Genomic DNA, 15,849 nt, shown 5'->3' with positions numbered 1-15,849 from the left:
TTCCAGGCAGTAAGTTTCCTAAGGGCCGACTTTTCAACCTGTCTGAGCCTGAACATACCGCCATGCGGAGTTATGTTAAGGAGTCTTTGGAGAAAGGGCATATTCGGCCATCTTCTTCACCGTTGGGAGCGGGATTTTTTTTTGTTGCTAAGAAGGATGGCTCCTTGAGACCTTGTATTGATTATCGCCTCTTGAATAAGATCACGGTCAAGTTTCAATACCCTTTACCTTTGCTTTCTGATTTGTTTGCTAGGATTAAGGGGGCCAGTTGGTTTACTAAGATTGACCTTCGGGGGGCATATAATCTTGTTCATATTAAACAGGGTGATGAATGGAAAACTGTGTTTAATACGCCTGAAGGCTATTTTGAATACCTTGTGATGCCGTTCGGGCTCACTAATGCTCCATCTGTTTTTCAATCTTTCATGCCTGATATCTTCCGGAATTATATTGATAAATTCTTGATTGTATATTTGGACGATATTTTGATTTTTTCTGATGATTGGGAGTCTCATGTGGAACAGGTCAGGATGGTATTTCAGATCCTTCGTGACAATGCTTTGTTTGTGAAGGGGTCTAAGTGCCTCTTTGGGGTGCAGAAGGTTTCTTTTTTGGGCTTCATTTTTTCTCCCTCATCTATGGAGATGGATCCGGTTAAGGTTCAGGCCATTTATGATTGGATTCAACCCACATCTGTGAAAAGCCTTCAGAAATTTTTGGGTTTTGCAAATTTTTATCGCCGTTTCATTGCTAATTTCTCCAGCGTGATTAAACCCTTGACCGATTTGACGAAGAAAGGCGCTGATGTGGCGAATTGGTCCTCTGCGGCTGTCTCTGCCTTTCAGGAGCTTAAACGCCGATTTACTCTGCTCCGGTGTTGCGCCAACCGGATGTTTCCCTTCCGTTTCAGGTTGAGATTGACGCCTCTGAGATTGGGGCAGGGGCCGTTTTGTCTCAGAGCGATTCTGTGGGTTCCTTGATGAAACCGTGTGCCTTCTTCTCCCGCAAGTTTTCGCCTGCTGAACGCAATTATGATGTTGGCAATCGGGAGTTGTTGGCTATGAAGTGGGCGTTTGAGGAGTGGTGACATTGGCTTGAGGGAGCTAAGCATCGTATTGTGGTCCTGACTGATCATAAGAATCTGATTTACCTCGAGTCTGCCAAATGGCTGAGTCCTAGACAGGCTCGATGGTCCTTGTTTTTTTCCCGTTTTGATTTCGTGGTTTCGTATCTTCCGGGTTCTAAGAATATTAAGGCTGATGCCCTTTCTAGGAGTTTTTTGCCTGATTCTCCTGAGGTCCTTGAACCGGTCGGCATTCTGAAAGAAGGGGTGGTCCTTTCTGCCATTTCCCCTGATTTACGGCGGGTTCTTCAGGAATTTCAGGCTGACAGACCTGACTGCTGTCCTGTGGGGAAATTGTTTGTTCCTGACAGATGGACTAGTGGAGTAATTTCTGAGGTTCACTGTTCCGTGTTGGCTGGTCATCCTGGTATTTTTGGTACCAGAGATTTGGTTGGTAGGTCCTTTTGGTGGCCTTCCTTGTCACGTGATGTGCGTTCTTTTGTGCAGTCCTGTGGGACTTGTGCGCGGGCCAAGTCTTGTTGTTCCCGTGCTAGTGGGTTACTTTTGCCATTGCCGGTCCCTGAGAGGCCCTGGACGCATATTTCTATGGATTTTATTTCTGATCTTCCGGTTTCCCAGAGGATGTCGGTTATCTGGGTTGTTTGTGACCGGTTTTCTAAGATGGTTCATTTGGTGCCTTTGCCTAAATTGCCTTCCTCTTCAGATTTGGTTCCGTTGTTTTTTCAGCATGTGGTTTGTTTGCATGGTATTCCGGAGAATATTGTGTCCGACAGAGGTTCCCAGTTTGTTTCTAGGTTTTGGCGGGCCTTTTGTGCTAGGCTGGGCATTGATTTGTCTTTTTCTTCTGCATTTCATCCTCAGACAAATGGCCAGACTGAGCGAACTAATCAGACCTTGGAGACCTATTTGAGATGCTTTGTGTCTGCTGATCAGGATGATTGGGTGGCCTTTTTGCCATTGGCCGAGTTTGCCCTTAATAATCGGGCTAGTTCAGCTACTTTGGTTTCGCCTTTCTTTTGTAATTTTGGTTTTCATCCTCGTTTTTCTTCTGGGCAGGTTGAGCCTTCTGACTGTCCTGGTGTGGATTCTGTGGTTGACAGGTTGCAGCAGATTTGGGCTCATGTGGTGGACAATTTGGTGTTGTCTCAGGAGGAGGCTCAACGTTTTGCTAACCGTCGTCGGTGTGTTGGTTCCCGGCTTCGGGTTGGGGATCTGGTTTGGTTGTCTTCCCACCATGTTCCTATGAAGGTTTCTTCCCCTAAGTTTAAGCCTCGGTTTATTGGTCCTTATAGGATTTCTGGGATTATTAATCCGGTGTCTTTTCGATTGGCGCTTCCGGCCTCTTTTGCTATCCATAATGTCTTCCATAGATCTTGATTGCGGAAATATGTGGTGCCCGTTGTTCCCTCTGTTGATCCTCTGGCCCCTGTGTTGGTTGATGGGGAGTTGGAGTATGTGGTTGAGAAGATTTTGGATTCTCGTTTTTCGAGGCGGAGGCTTCAGTACCTTGTCAAATGGAAGGGTTATGGCCAGGAGGATAATTCTTGGGTTTTTGCTTCTGATGTCCATGCTGCTGATTTGGTCCGTGCCTTTCATCTGGCTCATCCTGATCGGCCTGGGGGCGCTGGTGACGGTTCGGTGACCCCTCCTCAAGGGGGGGTACTGTTGTGAATTCTGCTTTTGGGTTCCCTCCGGTGGTGGTAGGTGGTAATGCGGTTGTCCCTGAGTTGCAGTCCTGGTCAGGTGTTTCTGCTGATTGCAGTTCTGACTAGGGTATTTAGGTGTGCAGGATCCATTAGTCCTTGCCAGTTGTCAATTGTTGTTGGGAGGTGTTGGACCTCTGCCTGGTTCCTCCTGCCTTACTGCCAAATCAGCAAAGATAAGTGTCTGGCTTTTTTTCTGTGGCACACATGCTGTGTGCTTCATAATTCAGTGCTATTCTTTTGTGTTTTCTTGTCCAGCTTAGATTGTGTCAGTATTTTCTCAGTCTTGTTGGATTCTCTGGGGTTGCAGATATTCATTCCACATCTTTAGTTAGATTGTGGAATTTTTTGTATTATCTGCTGTGGATATTTTTTGAAGGGTTTTAATACTGACCGCCTAGTATTCTGTCCTATCCTTTCCTATTTAGCTAGAGTGGCCTCTTTTGCTAAATCTTGTTTTCTGCCTGCGTGTGTCTTTTCTTCTCCTACTCACAGTCAATATTTGTGGGGGCTGCCTATCCTTTGGGGTTCTGCTCTGAGGCAAGGTAGTATTCCTATTTCCATCTATAGGGGTATTTAGTCCTCCGGCTGTGTCGAGGTGTCTAGGGTTTGTTAGGCACACCCCACGGCTACTTCCAGTTGCGGTGTTAGTTCAGGATCTGCGGTCAGTATAGTTTCCACCTACTCCAGAGAAAGTTTCATGCGGCTCCAAGGTCACCGGATCATAACACTTGGCAGCCCTTAGGCTAAGGGAAGAAGCAGGGCATGTGGAAAATAATGGGGATAGCTCCACCCGAGAAAAGGGATTGTATTATCGCTTAACAAAGATCAGTGACAAGGGCATCCCTGAAGCCGCGATCAGGCAACTCATTGTCCCTCAGAAGTATAGGGCACAGCTACTCCAAATGGCCCATCACATCCCCTTGTCTGGGCATTTAGGGAGGAAAAAGACTGAAAAGAGACTTACCCAAAGTTTTTACTGGCCTGGCATCTCACAGTCAGTAGCCCATTATTGCCTCACCTGCAATGTGTGCCAGTGAATGCGGCATCTAGGGGCTCAACATAAGGCTCCAGCCACCCTTGCCCATAATTGAAGAACCATTTCAATGTGTAGCCATGGACATCATAGGACCTGTGGCCCACCCCAGCGAGTCGGGGAAAAAATACAACATGAAAGTGGTGGGCTATGCCATTCGGTATCCTGAAGATGTGGCCCTGTCTAGTATTACAGCAGTAAAGGTAACCAAGGCTCTTGTTACCATCCTTACCCAGTTCGGATTCCCCAGGGAAATATTATCGGATTAAGGGACTCGGTTCATGTCAGACCTGGTCCACTCCTTCTGGCACACCTGCGGTGTTCGAGCCATTCGCATCAACCCATACAACCCGCAGACCAACGGACTATGTGAACACATTAAAGGAACCCTAAAAGATATGCTTCAGGCTTTTGCTGACTTTGAAAAGGACTGGGTAAAATACCTGCCACATCTCTTCTTCACCTATCAGGAAGTTCCTCAAGAGTCCATAGGGTTCTCTCCCTTTGAACTACTGTTTGGCCGGAAGGTCTGTGGACCTCTCACTCATCTGAAGTAAGACTGGGAGGGAGAAATCTCAGACATCGGAACACCCGTCATTCCCTATGTTCTAGAGTTCCGTGACCGGCTTGCCATGCTAGCTACCTTCACTAAAGAACAACGGCAAATGGTCCACTCCAGACAAAAGACCTGGTATGACCGTCTCGACAGGACCCAGGAATTTATGGAAGGGCAACAGGTGCTCATGATTATTGCTTTCCCTATCAACAAGCTTCAAGCAACATGGGAATGCCTTTATCAGGTTGTAAGGAAAATTAATGACCCTAACTACATTATTGCCCTTGGCCTTAGTGGTCGATGACAGAAGACAACATCAACATGCTCTTGTCTTGGCCACCCCTGACAATAAGCGCAGGTTCCTCGTGAATACAGATGCATCCACCTTTGGGATTAGGGCAGTTCTTAGCCCGGTGAATGCCACTGGGGAGGAACATCCTGTTGCTTAAGCCAGGAAACTACTGGATCAAGAAGTTGCCTATGCCACCATTGAAAAGGAGTGCCTTGCCATTGCATGGGCACCAAAAAAATTGCAGCCATACTTGTATGGCAAAGATTTTACAATTGTGACAGACCACAACCCCCTCGCATGGCTGAACCGCATCTCAGGGTATAATGGAAGATTGCAGCAGTGGAGCTTGTCCTTACAACCGTACAACCAATACAAACTGGGAACACAACACCAGAATGCTGATGGACTACCCCAACATGGAAGAACCATAGACTCCCTCGGCCGACCTACCCCTACTGCTGTACTATCAGCAGTTGAGCAATGTGGGCTGAAGTGAGCTCACCAGAGATGTGTAGACCTCATGGCGTGCTCACTTATTAAAAGGGGGAAGATGTTGTGATGATGTGTGGGGTATCATTCTGTCTATGCTCATATTTTTACTGATTTTAGGAGTGTTGCCTTATTGCTCTGTATCATTTTGTGTATCCCCTCTAATGTGACGACACAGCATTTAATCTTAATTATCCAGATGTCTATTTTCAGTAGGTCAAGAACCATAGACTGTTGTCATATGAGTCTTTAAAGTTGACTCTTGATATTTAAGAATTGCTGCTGTTTGCCTCTTATATCAGCTCTTACAAGGTATTGTCTGCTATTTTTGCAAGACAGGGATACAGGATCATTGAGCAATCGATGTTTGATAATATGTTAATTGACCATTGTATGGGACACTGTGGCTTGTTTACCTTCAGAGCAGAGGATGAAGAAACTATGCAGGTTAACTAATTACTCAAACAATGAGAGATGAACCCCTGTCACCACCCCCTGATTTGTGTATGATGACCTGAAACACAAATGTGGCTATAAAGAGGAATTTTCTATCCTTCTGAGGAGTGAGACAAGTAAGATGGATCCTTTGTGGGATGCTGATGCTATGGCGAGCACCAAAGAGAGACTTTGAGAAACCTGGTTTGCCTTGGAAATACTGCTGGAGGAGCTTATCCGGAGAAGTATCTGGAGCCTCACTGTCTTATCAATCAGTAAGCGAAGGATTGTGACTCATCTCCCGTGGCATTTATCCCATTACTGTACTGTATCCGTGTTCCTGGACTATTTTATCCTCTGTGTGTTGTGTTGGATTGTTTTATGGATCTTTTGGCTTGCATGTAGTTGGAGCGCCCCCAGACGCAGGGCAATGGGGTACTCAGTACCGGGTCCCTCTGTCTCGGTTCTGGGGATGTCACGGTGGCCCGACCCGGTCCGTGGCCCTGCTAAGGGGCGTGCAATTGAAGGTGTAGGTGGTGGTGGTTTAGGTCGCGGTAAATGACGAGGACACAAGGTTGCAGTCTCTTTACCTTTTACTGTAGACTTCGGCATCCACAATCCAGAGCACTGCTAACAGGGCTTGCTGAGACCGGCCAGTCCGAAGGCACATGCAGAGTTCCCTTTGCAGGTGGAAATCAGTAGCCTTCCTACTTGCGCCTGTGTGTTGTAGTCCCTCCCTGCTGAGCACCATGGGATATTCCTCACAACTCTTGTGTCTGTTTCCCCCAGTTTGGATAGGACGCACCCGTATGACGGGGGTAGGCCTGGAGCTATTTTATAGGGACCCTAGAGATGCCCCTCTCCCACATTTTGCCTCTGTTGTCTGCTTAGGTGAAAAGGTGAGACAGCCAACCTAAAGTCAACTGCCCTGCCGTGATTGAAGTAAAGCGTAGAGCCAGTACTCCCTCGGTGTTCCGGCCACCGGCTACGCGCCTCAGAAGGATGTTGCCACGATCTTAGGGCACGACTCCTCCCGGTATTATCTCCTTTGTTGCTGTGATCTCGTTTCTCACTTCTCCACAATATACTTCGCTTCTTGTCCTTTCTTAAGATACCGCCGCAATGAAGTGCAGGCGCGGCTCCGTAACGATCTGTCTCTTGCTAGGCCTCTGTCAGGATCCCACCCCTGACAGGAACCCCCCTGAATCTTTCCCCGCAACACCCTCTCTCACTGGATGTTGCCTGGGCAAAACCCAGTCAGCTTTCTCCCTAACTTCCTATCCAACCCCCAGTTTTACCAGAGTGTGAGGAGTGGCCTAATACATAGAACCTTTTGCTCCCCCTGGTGGCTGGAGTGTGAAGTGTAATGTGTGACTGTGATACCTGGTCAGGTGAACTCCTTTAGTGCCTTCAGACGTACCATCACTCCCCTTAGTGGCGGAGCGACAATACTGCAACGACCAGGACTCTGGGGCGCTGCATAATAAAGGTTCTTGGAACTGCTCACTCAAATCATGTGATAGCAGAGAAGGATCCCGTGACAGAGCATTTGATCAGTCACGCTAGACCTGGGCCTCCTAAAATACTCAACTTAATATTAGCAAAAAAAACTTCAATGGAGTATTATGCAGTCATTCTGATATGCATTTTCAAAATAAGAACACCAACCTCATTAGATAGGAAGATATTTATCTAATAATGTATGCAGTTTGAATTGTGAAATCTAATGACAGAGCTCCTTTAATTATCTGTTACACTGATTAAATCTTAACACCTTTACGACCTTGAGATTTTTCCGTTTTTGTTTTTTTTCCCCTTCTTCCCAGAGCCATAACTTTTTTATTTTTCTATAAATATATATACACACACAAGGTGTGTGTAGGTATGCGCTGGTATAAATAACGGAAATACTGATAAAAACTATAATGATAAAAAAGGAAACGTTTTAAAACACCTTAAAATAACGCAGATCCCAGAGGGAAGATCTGACGCCCAGATAAATGTTAGTGAGAGCCTGATGTGCTCAATTAAATATGTAGATAGAGCACTCAATGCTTTCTAATAGAGTTTCTTCCTACCTCCGTTGCAGGCTGGCAGTCTTAGGGCTTAATTCCGTTTCCAACAGGGTTTTCGACACAAAGATGTAAGATATAGGTGGGTGGCTGCCCCGGCCGGCGGCAAGCCACCATCAAAGATCCTCCAGGCGGGAACGGGATCCTGCAGAGCCGCCGCTGTGTGCCGTCGCGGCTGTGAATACGAGCGGTGCGCAGGACCTTAGTGACGCGATCGCCACGTGACCGTGCCCCCCGGGGTGATGAGTACGGAGTGCAGCTTGACCAAACAACCGACGCGTTTCGGAGACGCCTGTCTCCTTCCTCAGGGTTGGTCTGTGCCTCGTACTCATTGGACTAATATAGCTGCTTAATGAGGACTATCTAATTGATTAGAATCCGAACAGTTCAACGTTCACATTTAATCCTCTCGGTGCCAAAGTATCCAAAATAAAGATCCATTTGGTCTCTGCCCTTGACATTGCTTTTATAAAATCGCCACCTCTCCAATGGCGTTGTACCACCGCAATACCTGTTATTTTCATCCCTTGCAGTGTCCCACCATGATATTCCACAAAGTGTTGGGAGAGTGGATGACCCCTGAATTTCTTTTCAATATTCCGGATGTGTTCATTCATTCTTGTTTTTAGGGGTCTTTTTGTTCTTCCTACGTAAAATTTTCCACATGGGCATTCAATGGTGTAAATAACCCCTGATGTACAACATGTAATACAGTCCTTGATTTGAATACTCCCATCTCCTTTCTTTATACTTGAGCATTTCTGTGTTGTTGTCAATTTACATGCATTACATTTACGGCATGGAAAAAAGCCCTTTAATTTGGTAAGTGTAAATGAAGGCTGAATCAAAGGGATTTTTTTCTCTTGGACTGTAGGGGCAATCATGTTTCCCAAACTTTGGCCCTTCCTAAATACAAAATTTGGTCGATTCTTAATACTTTCTCCCAGCACTTTGTCATTCTTTAGAATGTGCCAGTGTCTATTGACTATTTTACGGAGTAAATGTGAATTTGAATTGTATTTAGTAATGATAGGGATGGGTTCCAGGGATGTTTTCTTTTTTGGGGCTGGATCAATAAGTTCCTGTCTAGGTTTACTCATAACCATTGTTTTTGATTTTTCTAACAATGTTACATCATACCCTTTTTCAAGGAATTTTTTAGTTAGCGTTTTTGATTCTGCCTCAAAGTCCTGGTGTCTGGAACAATTTCGATGAATCCTAGTAAACTGGCTGCCTTTTTATTTTTCTGTCAATAAAGTCGTATGAGGGCTTGTTTTTTGGCGGGACAAGTTATACTTTTGAATGAAACCATTGATTTTACGATATAGCGTACTCCAAGTTCCAAGTGCTGTGAAATTGCAAAAAAATTGCAATTCCACAAGTGGTTTTTTTTTGGGGGGGTGGGGGATTCAGTCAGTAGCAGTACGCATGTACCAAACATGTACACGTTCTGTTTTATTTAAGTGGTGAAAGAAAAATCCAAAATTTGTAAGAAAAAAAAGTGCTTATGTCGCCATTTTCCGCCGAGACCCGTAGCGTTTCCATTTTTACTGATCTGGGGCTGGGCGCTGGCTTATTTTTTCTGAGCTGACGATTTTATTGATACCATTTTGGAGTAGATAAGATGTTATTGCATTTTATTGCAAAGTTGCATCGGCCAAAAAAACACAATTCTGGAGTTTTGATTTTTTTTCTTGTTACGCCGTTTGCCAATCTGATTAATTTACTTTATATTTTGATAGATTGGGCATTTATGAACACAACTTGTAACCTTAAGATTGTTGATATTGTTCAACAATTTTGGTTCTCAAGTCCTCAGACAGTTTTCTTCTCCTCTTTATGTTCTACTTGGATTACAACACCATTGCAGATATATCACAGAGTCAATCTTACTCATCCACATGTTGCCCCAACAGAACAAATCCAAGAACCTATCTATGTAATTTTCCACAGGTATAAGAGGGTTATCGGAAGTGGGATCCAGTGCAGGATATTCATGCGGCAGACTGAACCATAAATACTTGAATTGGTATAAAACTTCTCTTTATTGTGTTAAAGTGCAATGTGTTTTGATTCCAACATCAGGAATATTAATCGGCCATATTTACAGTGACTTGTGAAAGTATTCACACCCTTGGCTTTTTACTTATTTTGTTACATTACAACCTGTTTTTAAATATTTGTGTGTGTGGCATCAGCACTAAATAGTCTAAGTTGGTGAAGTGAAGTGAGAAAAATATAAACATATTTTTATTTTAATTTATGCTTTGCTTATATAGCGCTATCTTATTCCGCAGCACTTTACATACATTATCATCACTGTCCTTAATGGGGCTCACAATCTAGATTCCCTATTACTATGTCTTTGGAGTGTCGGAGGAAACCGGAGAACCTGGAGGAAACCCACGCAAATACAGGGAGAACATACAAACTCCTTGCAGATGTTGTCCCTGGTGGGATTTGAACAAAGGACCCCAACACTGCAAGGCTGCAGTGCTAACCACTGAGCCATAAATTAATTTTATGAGATCAAATAACTAAAAATTGCCATGTGCATATGTAGTCACCCCTTTTGCTATGAAGACCCTAAAAATTTCAAGAGCAAGCAATTACCTGCATAAGTCACATCCTTAGTGAACGGAAGTCCACATGTGTTCAATCCAAGTGTCACATGGCTGTCAGTATATACACTTTACCCTTTCTGAAAGGCCACAGAGGCTGCAACACCATTAAGCAAGAGGCATCACTAATCAAACAACACCAAGAAGAGCAATGAGATCTCCAAACATGTCAGGGACAAAGTTGTTGAGAAGTACAAGTCAGGGTATAAAAAAAATCCCAATCTCTGGTGATCCACAGAGCATCATCAAATCCATTATCATGAAAGAGCGCCAGAGTTCCCAAGCAGAAACTGCAGTACCTGCCCATAGGACCTCAATAAGCCGTACACTCCATAGAGGTGGTCTTTATGGAAAAGTGGGCAGAAAAAAAATCCTTTACTTACACACAAAAATTGTAAGGCTCTTTTTAGGTTTGCCAAAACACATGTGAAAGACTCCCCAAATGTATAGAGGAAGCTGATGGTCTGATGAGACCAGAAATGAGCTTTATGGCCACCAAGGTAAACACTATGTTTGACGTCAAACCAACACAGCTCATCACCCCAAGAACACCATACCCGCAGTGAAACATGGTGGTGGCAGCATCATGCTCTGGGGATGTTTTTCGGCAGCAGAGACAAGAAAAATGGTCCTAGTTGAGGGAAAGATGGATGGTGCCAAATACAGGGATATTCTTGAGTGAAACCTGTTTCAGTCTGTCTAATCACTAAGCCACCGTGCTGCAAATATTTTATTATATAAACATCAAAATACATGGGGTTTATCATTTTCTCCAAATATAGATAATAACACTGTCATATATTTTTAAATCTTTAAATTTTGAGTAAATTAAATAAAATATTGACCCCGGCACCTAGTACAGATAATCCTCTTATATCAGTGTAATGTACAATTTAGAAATTTATAGAGTGGAAGAGAATTATAATACAAAAAAGCATGGGTAGTTTATTCATTCAACAAATGGGCAAATATCCCAAAGATATTGGGAACCACAAAGGATATTATGTAATAGGTTCTTTTTTTTTTTGCAGGCTCGAGATGCTGGCACTCCCCCATTGTCTTCTACAGTTCTGATCCATGTTACCGTTCAGGATGTTGATGATAACAGTCCTACCTTCCCCAAAAGCAATCTTTACAAAGTTACAGTAAAAGAGAACGAACCTCCTCATGTGGTAATACGTCTAATGCATACATTATTAATATGATTACAGAACTGTGCAAAAGTTTTAGGCAGATGTGGAAAAAATGCAAAGTAAAAATGCTTTAAAATACAGAAGTGTTAATAATTTTTTTTAACAATTAATTAACAAAATGGAAAATGAAGGAACAAAAGTAAAATCTAAATCAAAAGAATGTTTGGTGTGACCACCCTTTGCCTTCAAAACAGCATTAAAGTGTCAATTCTTCAAGGTACACTTGCACACAGTTTTTGAAGTAACTCTGGCAGGTTGTCCCAAACATCTTGAAAAAAAACAAAAACAAAGATCTTCTGTGGATGTAGGTTTGCCCAAACCCTTCTGTCAGTTCATGTAGGCCAACTCGATAATGTTGAGATCAGGGCACTATAGATGCCATATCATCACTTCCAGGACTCCTGGTTTTTTACGCTGAAGATAGTTCTTAATAACGTATGTATGTTTGGGTGGAGTCCTACAGCAGAATACATTTTGGAGCCAATCAGATGCTTCCTAGCTGGTATTTCATAATGGATAAGTATCTGCCCATATTTCTGTGCATTTAGAATACCATTAATCCAGAGGCATAGCTAGGGTTTTGGTTCGGGGAGGGGGGGGAACCTTCTGAGTGGTCCCCTAACCAGGTAACTCTGATCACAACTATGGCGGCGCACTCTAATGGTGGATGTAGAACCTCATCAGATGACAGTGCTATTACTAATAAGAATCTCTATACATAGAACAATAGAACTGACTGATATTACTGCCATATGGTGACCATATAGTGGTAGATACCAGTCCTTCAGAACATATAAGAGATTACAATGCAGTTATATATTAGATGTCTTTCAGCTGACGTTCTTTCTGATGGATTCATTAACTTTTCCCGTCTTTTCCATTTGGCCCAGACCGACATGACAACTTCTTCCAGCCAGACATTACAACAAGGACACATTTCACATCTCATATTTTCAGTACCACCCCCACCTATCCCCAACCTGCACAAACTCCTTATCCTGCTAATACCTCAATACTGAGCCGCTGCTGCCATGTGTCATTATTACTGCACCTACTGTGTAGTACCGTGTGCCCTCAAGATGGTAAAGCAAACCTCTAAAATATATTAATGCCCTATGCAAGTGCCCTAGAAAACAGGGCCCACATTTTGCCCTCTAAAAAGTAATAATACCCTATAACAAATATTGCCCGCTTAATATTTAATAATGTTCCGAGTCTGCTCCTTGTATAGCTCCCCTGTACACAGTATAGTGCTCTTTTATACACACTATAATGCCTCCACACAGTATACTGACCCCTTAGTAGCCCCCAAACTGTTTGATGAATTCAATACTGTATGATGGGCCCCACACTGTACAAAGACCCCAAATTAGCTCACACACTGTATGATGGCCCCCTTCACTGTTATCTCCACACTGTATGATGGCCCCCTAAATAGCCTCCATATAGTATAATGCACCCCACAGTCATGCATATAATATAATGTACTCCTTATAGGCCTCCTTATAGTATAATGCACTCCCATAGGCCTCCATATAGTATAATGCACTCCCTATAGGCCTTTATATAGTGTAGTACACTCCCCATAGGCCTCCATACAGTATAATACATTCCCCATAGGCCTCCATACAGTATAATACACTCCTCATAGGCCTCCATACATTATAATGCATTCCCCATAGGCCTCCATATAGTATAATGCAGTTCCCATAGGCCTCAATATAGAATAATGCACTCCCCATAGACCTCCATATAGCATAATTGAGTCGCCCACCAAGGCCGTGGGGTACCCGGTACCGGGTCCGGTGTTCACAGGGGGATGTCACGGTGGCGATCCAGTCCATGGCCCTGGGCGCCCATGTAAAAGGGAAATTGAATAAAGTTTAGGTTCGTGATGCCACCTGTGGTATTCGGTCAGTGGGGACCGGCGCTGCTTTAAGGGGTCTTCTGGGGTGATGTTATGGCAGCTAGATGGTATAACTTCCCACAGGTGAAGTATATCCCCAGGGCTCCCGGTGTGTAGATGAAAGATGGGGAATGGTGCAGTAAAGAATGAGGACACAGGTTTGCAGTCTCTTTACCTGGTTTACTGAAGACTTCAGGCAGCCACAGTCCAGGGTACCAGATCACAGGTACAGGCAGGGTCTGGCCAGCTTGGAAGCGAATCCAGAATTTCCCTTTACCAGGTGGAGATGAAAGCCTTCCTCTAGTGCGGTGGTGTTGTAGCCCCTTACTGCCTATGGCTTCTGATAAGGTCCTCACAGTTCTTCTCTGTCCCCCATATAGGATAGGACACAAACCCGTATGACAGGTGACTCGAGCCTTTTTACAGGATCTCTATCATGACCGGGGCTCTACTTGTCACTGTGCCTCCTGGGTATTGAGGCGGACAGGTAACTTACAGTTCAGCTGTCCTGCCGGTCTCTGCTGTAAGTCGTAGAGTCCCTTACAACCTCGGTATTCCAGCTACCGGTTATCTGCGCTTCAGAGGGAGGCAGCTCATTCGCAGCTGGTATCACTCTCCTGTGCTTCGCTCTCCTTCACGCTCACTGAATGATGTTCTTTCCTTCTGTATGTCTCTTTCTTCAGGAGCTGTAGTATTTCAGACTACAGGTCCCCTTCAGACCTTCTGACACTCTATTTCGGTCTGTACTCGCCTCTGTCTCTCTCTGGCAGGAACTGACTGACTTTCCTTCCAAACCACAATATATATAAGGGAGTCACCTAGGAATAGGATCAAAAGCTCCCCCTTGTGGCCTTGAGTGTGAACATGTTGTGTGCATTGTGATTACCTGATAAAGAGATATTCTTCATCACTTCCAAGCGTAACATCACTCACCCCGTGAGGAAAGCAATGTCACTGTGACGACCAGGACCCTGGAGCGCCACATAATGAACTCCTCATAGGCCTTTTTATAGTATAATGCACTCCCCATAGGCCTCCATATAGTCTAATGTACTCCCCGTAGGCCTTCATACAGTATAATGCAGTCCCTAAAGTCATTCATACAGTATAATGCACTCCCAAAAAGGCCTCTATATAGTATAATGCTCTCCCCAAAGGCCTCCCTATAGTATAATGCACACCCCATAGACCTCTATACAGTATAATGATCTCCCCATCTTAAAAAAAATAAAAATACAATATTCACCTCTATTCCTCGCTCCCCCTCTGCCCAAGGGCCTCATAGCGTCAGGGTGGCAGTGCAGGGAGATCGAGTCTCCCTGCCCTTCCTCTCTGAAGAGACAATTTGAATAATTAATTTCCTAGAGGAGCATTGCAAGGCGTAAAAGTCTCCTCACCTTGGTATGTCATTCTCCACAAGGAGAAACATTACTGTTTGGATCCCGATCACATGCCTCTCACCCAGCCAAACTAAATCTCACACTTTGCGCTGACGAGGGGCAGTACCCGAAAAACAGTTACGTTAAACACTCTCAGTAACCGAGTGTTACTTGGACAGCCTATATTACTGATACATATCTACCATCCAGGATCTTACTGCCTGCTTTTTTTACAATATCTATATATATGTGTGTGCATGTGTGAGAGAGATTACATCCTATGTTCTACCACAAGAATATTCCTATGTGCCATTAATTGCTGTTTCTTTTAGTTGTTAAATGTTTCTGCTGAGGATAGAGACACTGGACCCAATGCTGTTGTCTTATATTCCTTTATGGAAGCCTCTAACTTGTTTTACATTGGAGAAGAGTCTGGTAGTATCTCTAACCTAAAACCTTTAGACTTTGAGGAAAGTGCAGAGTACAAGTTGTATATAGTTGCATACAACCGAGGAAACCATCAGCCCCATAGCACAGCCACCGTCATAGGTATGTCTATTCATGTCTTACAATCATATCTTATTTACAAACCAAAAGCTCAGGATGTACAATATGTTAAAAGGAACATAATTAAAGTAGAATTCATGTTAATTTTTGTTATTCACTAAAATTGTGTTAATACGTGTGCTTTGTACTGTAAATACAACCAAATACTCACCGATCGCCATCTTCACTGGTTTCCAGAGCTGCTCCGCTCCTCTTCTCCCTCACATTACTGCAATTCTGACCAGCCGGACCACACTGGGTTTATGAGTGAGCTGGAATCACACTAGTGTATGGCATTGATGTGAGAGCATGGGATGCGATATGCTAATGACCCTCGACTCCAGCTCTGCTGCAAACGTCAGCCAAGTGTCAGTGCTCTGTGCTCAGATCCTCTTGCGTGAAAGAATTGGAGCACAGGTGTGGAGGAGACGGAGAAAGTAATTTCTCTGTCTAATCCATTGCCTTTATCGGCGTATATCGGAATGACATCCGAGTGCAGTCTGATGTTTCACACTCAGCCATTGACTTGTTTGGGTG

At 44.0% G+C, this 15,849-nt stretch overlaps 1 protein-coding gene across 8 annotated transcripts in view; it reads left to right on the top strand.

Annotated features, from left to right (window-relative positions):
* The window catches only part of LOC143804537 (protocadherin Fat 4-like), a 285,900-nt gene that overhangs the window by 50,804 nt on the left and 219,247 nt on the right, over positions 1-15,849 (top strand). For all 8 annotated transcript variants that reach the window (XM_077282725.1, XM_077282731.1, XM_077282727.1 and 5 more), the window contains 2 exons: positions 11,320-11,460; positions 15,099-15,315. In XM_077282725.1, coding sequence (XP_077138840.1) covers positions 11,320-11,460; positions 15,099-15,315 — 358 coding nt within the window. The remainder of the gene's footprint in view (positions 1-11,319; positions 11,461-15,098; positions 15,316-15,849) is intronic.

This window comes from Ranitomeya variabilis, chromosome 2, assembly GCF_051348905.1.
Source record: "Ranitomeya variabilis isolate aRanVar5 chromosome 2, aRanVar5.hap1, whole genome shotgun sequence".
NCBI lineage: Eukaryota > Metazoa > Chordata > Amphibia > Anura > Dendrobatidae > Ranitomeya > Ranitomeya variabilis.
The sequence above is the reverse complement of the archived record's forward strand: the minus strand, read 5'-3'. Positions and strand labels throughout refer to the sequence as shown.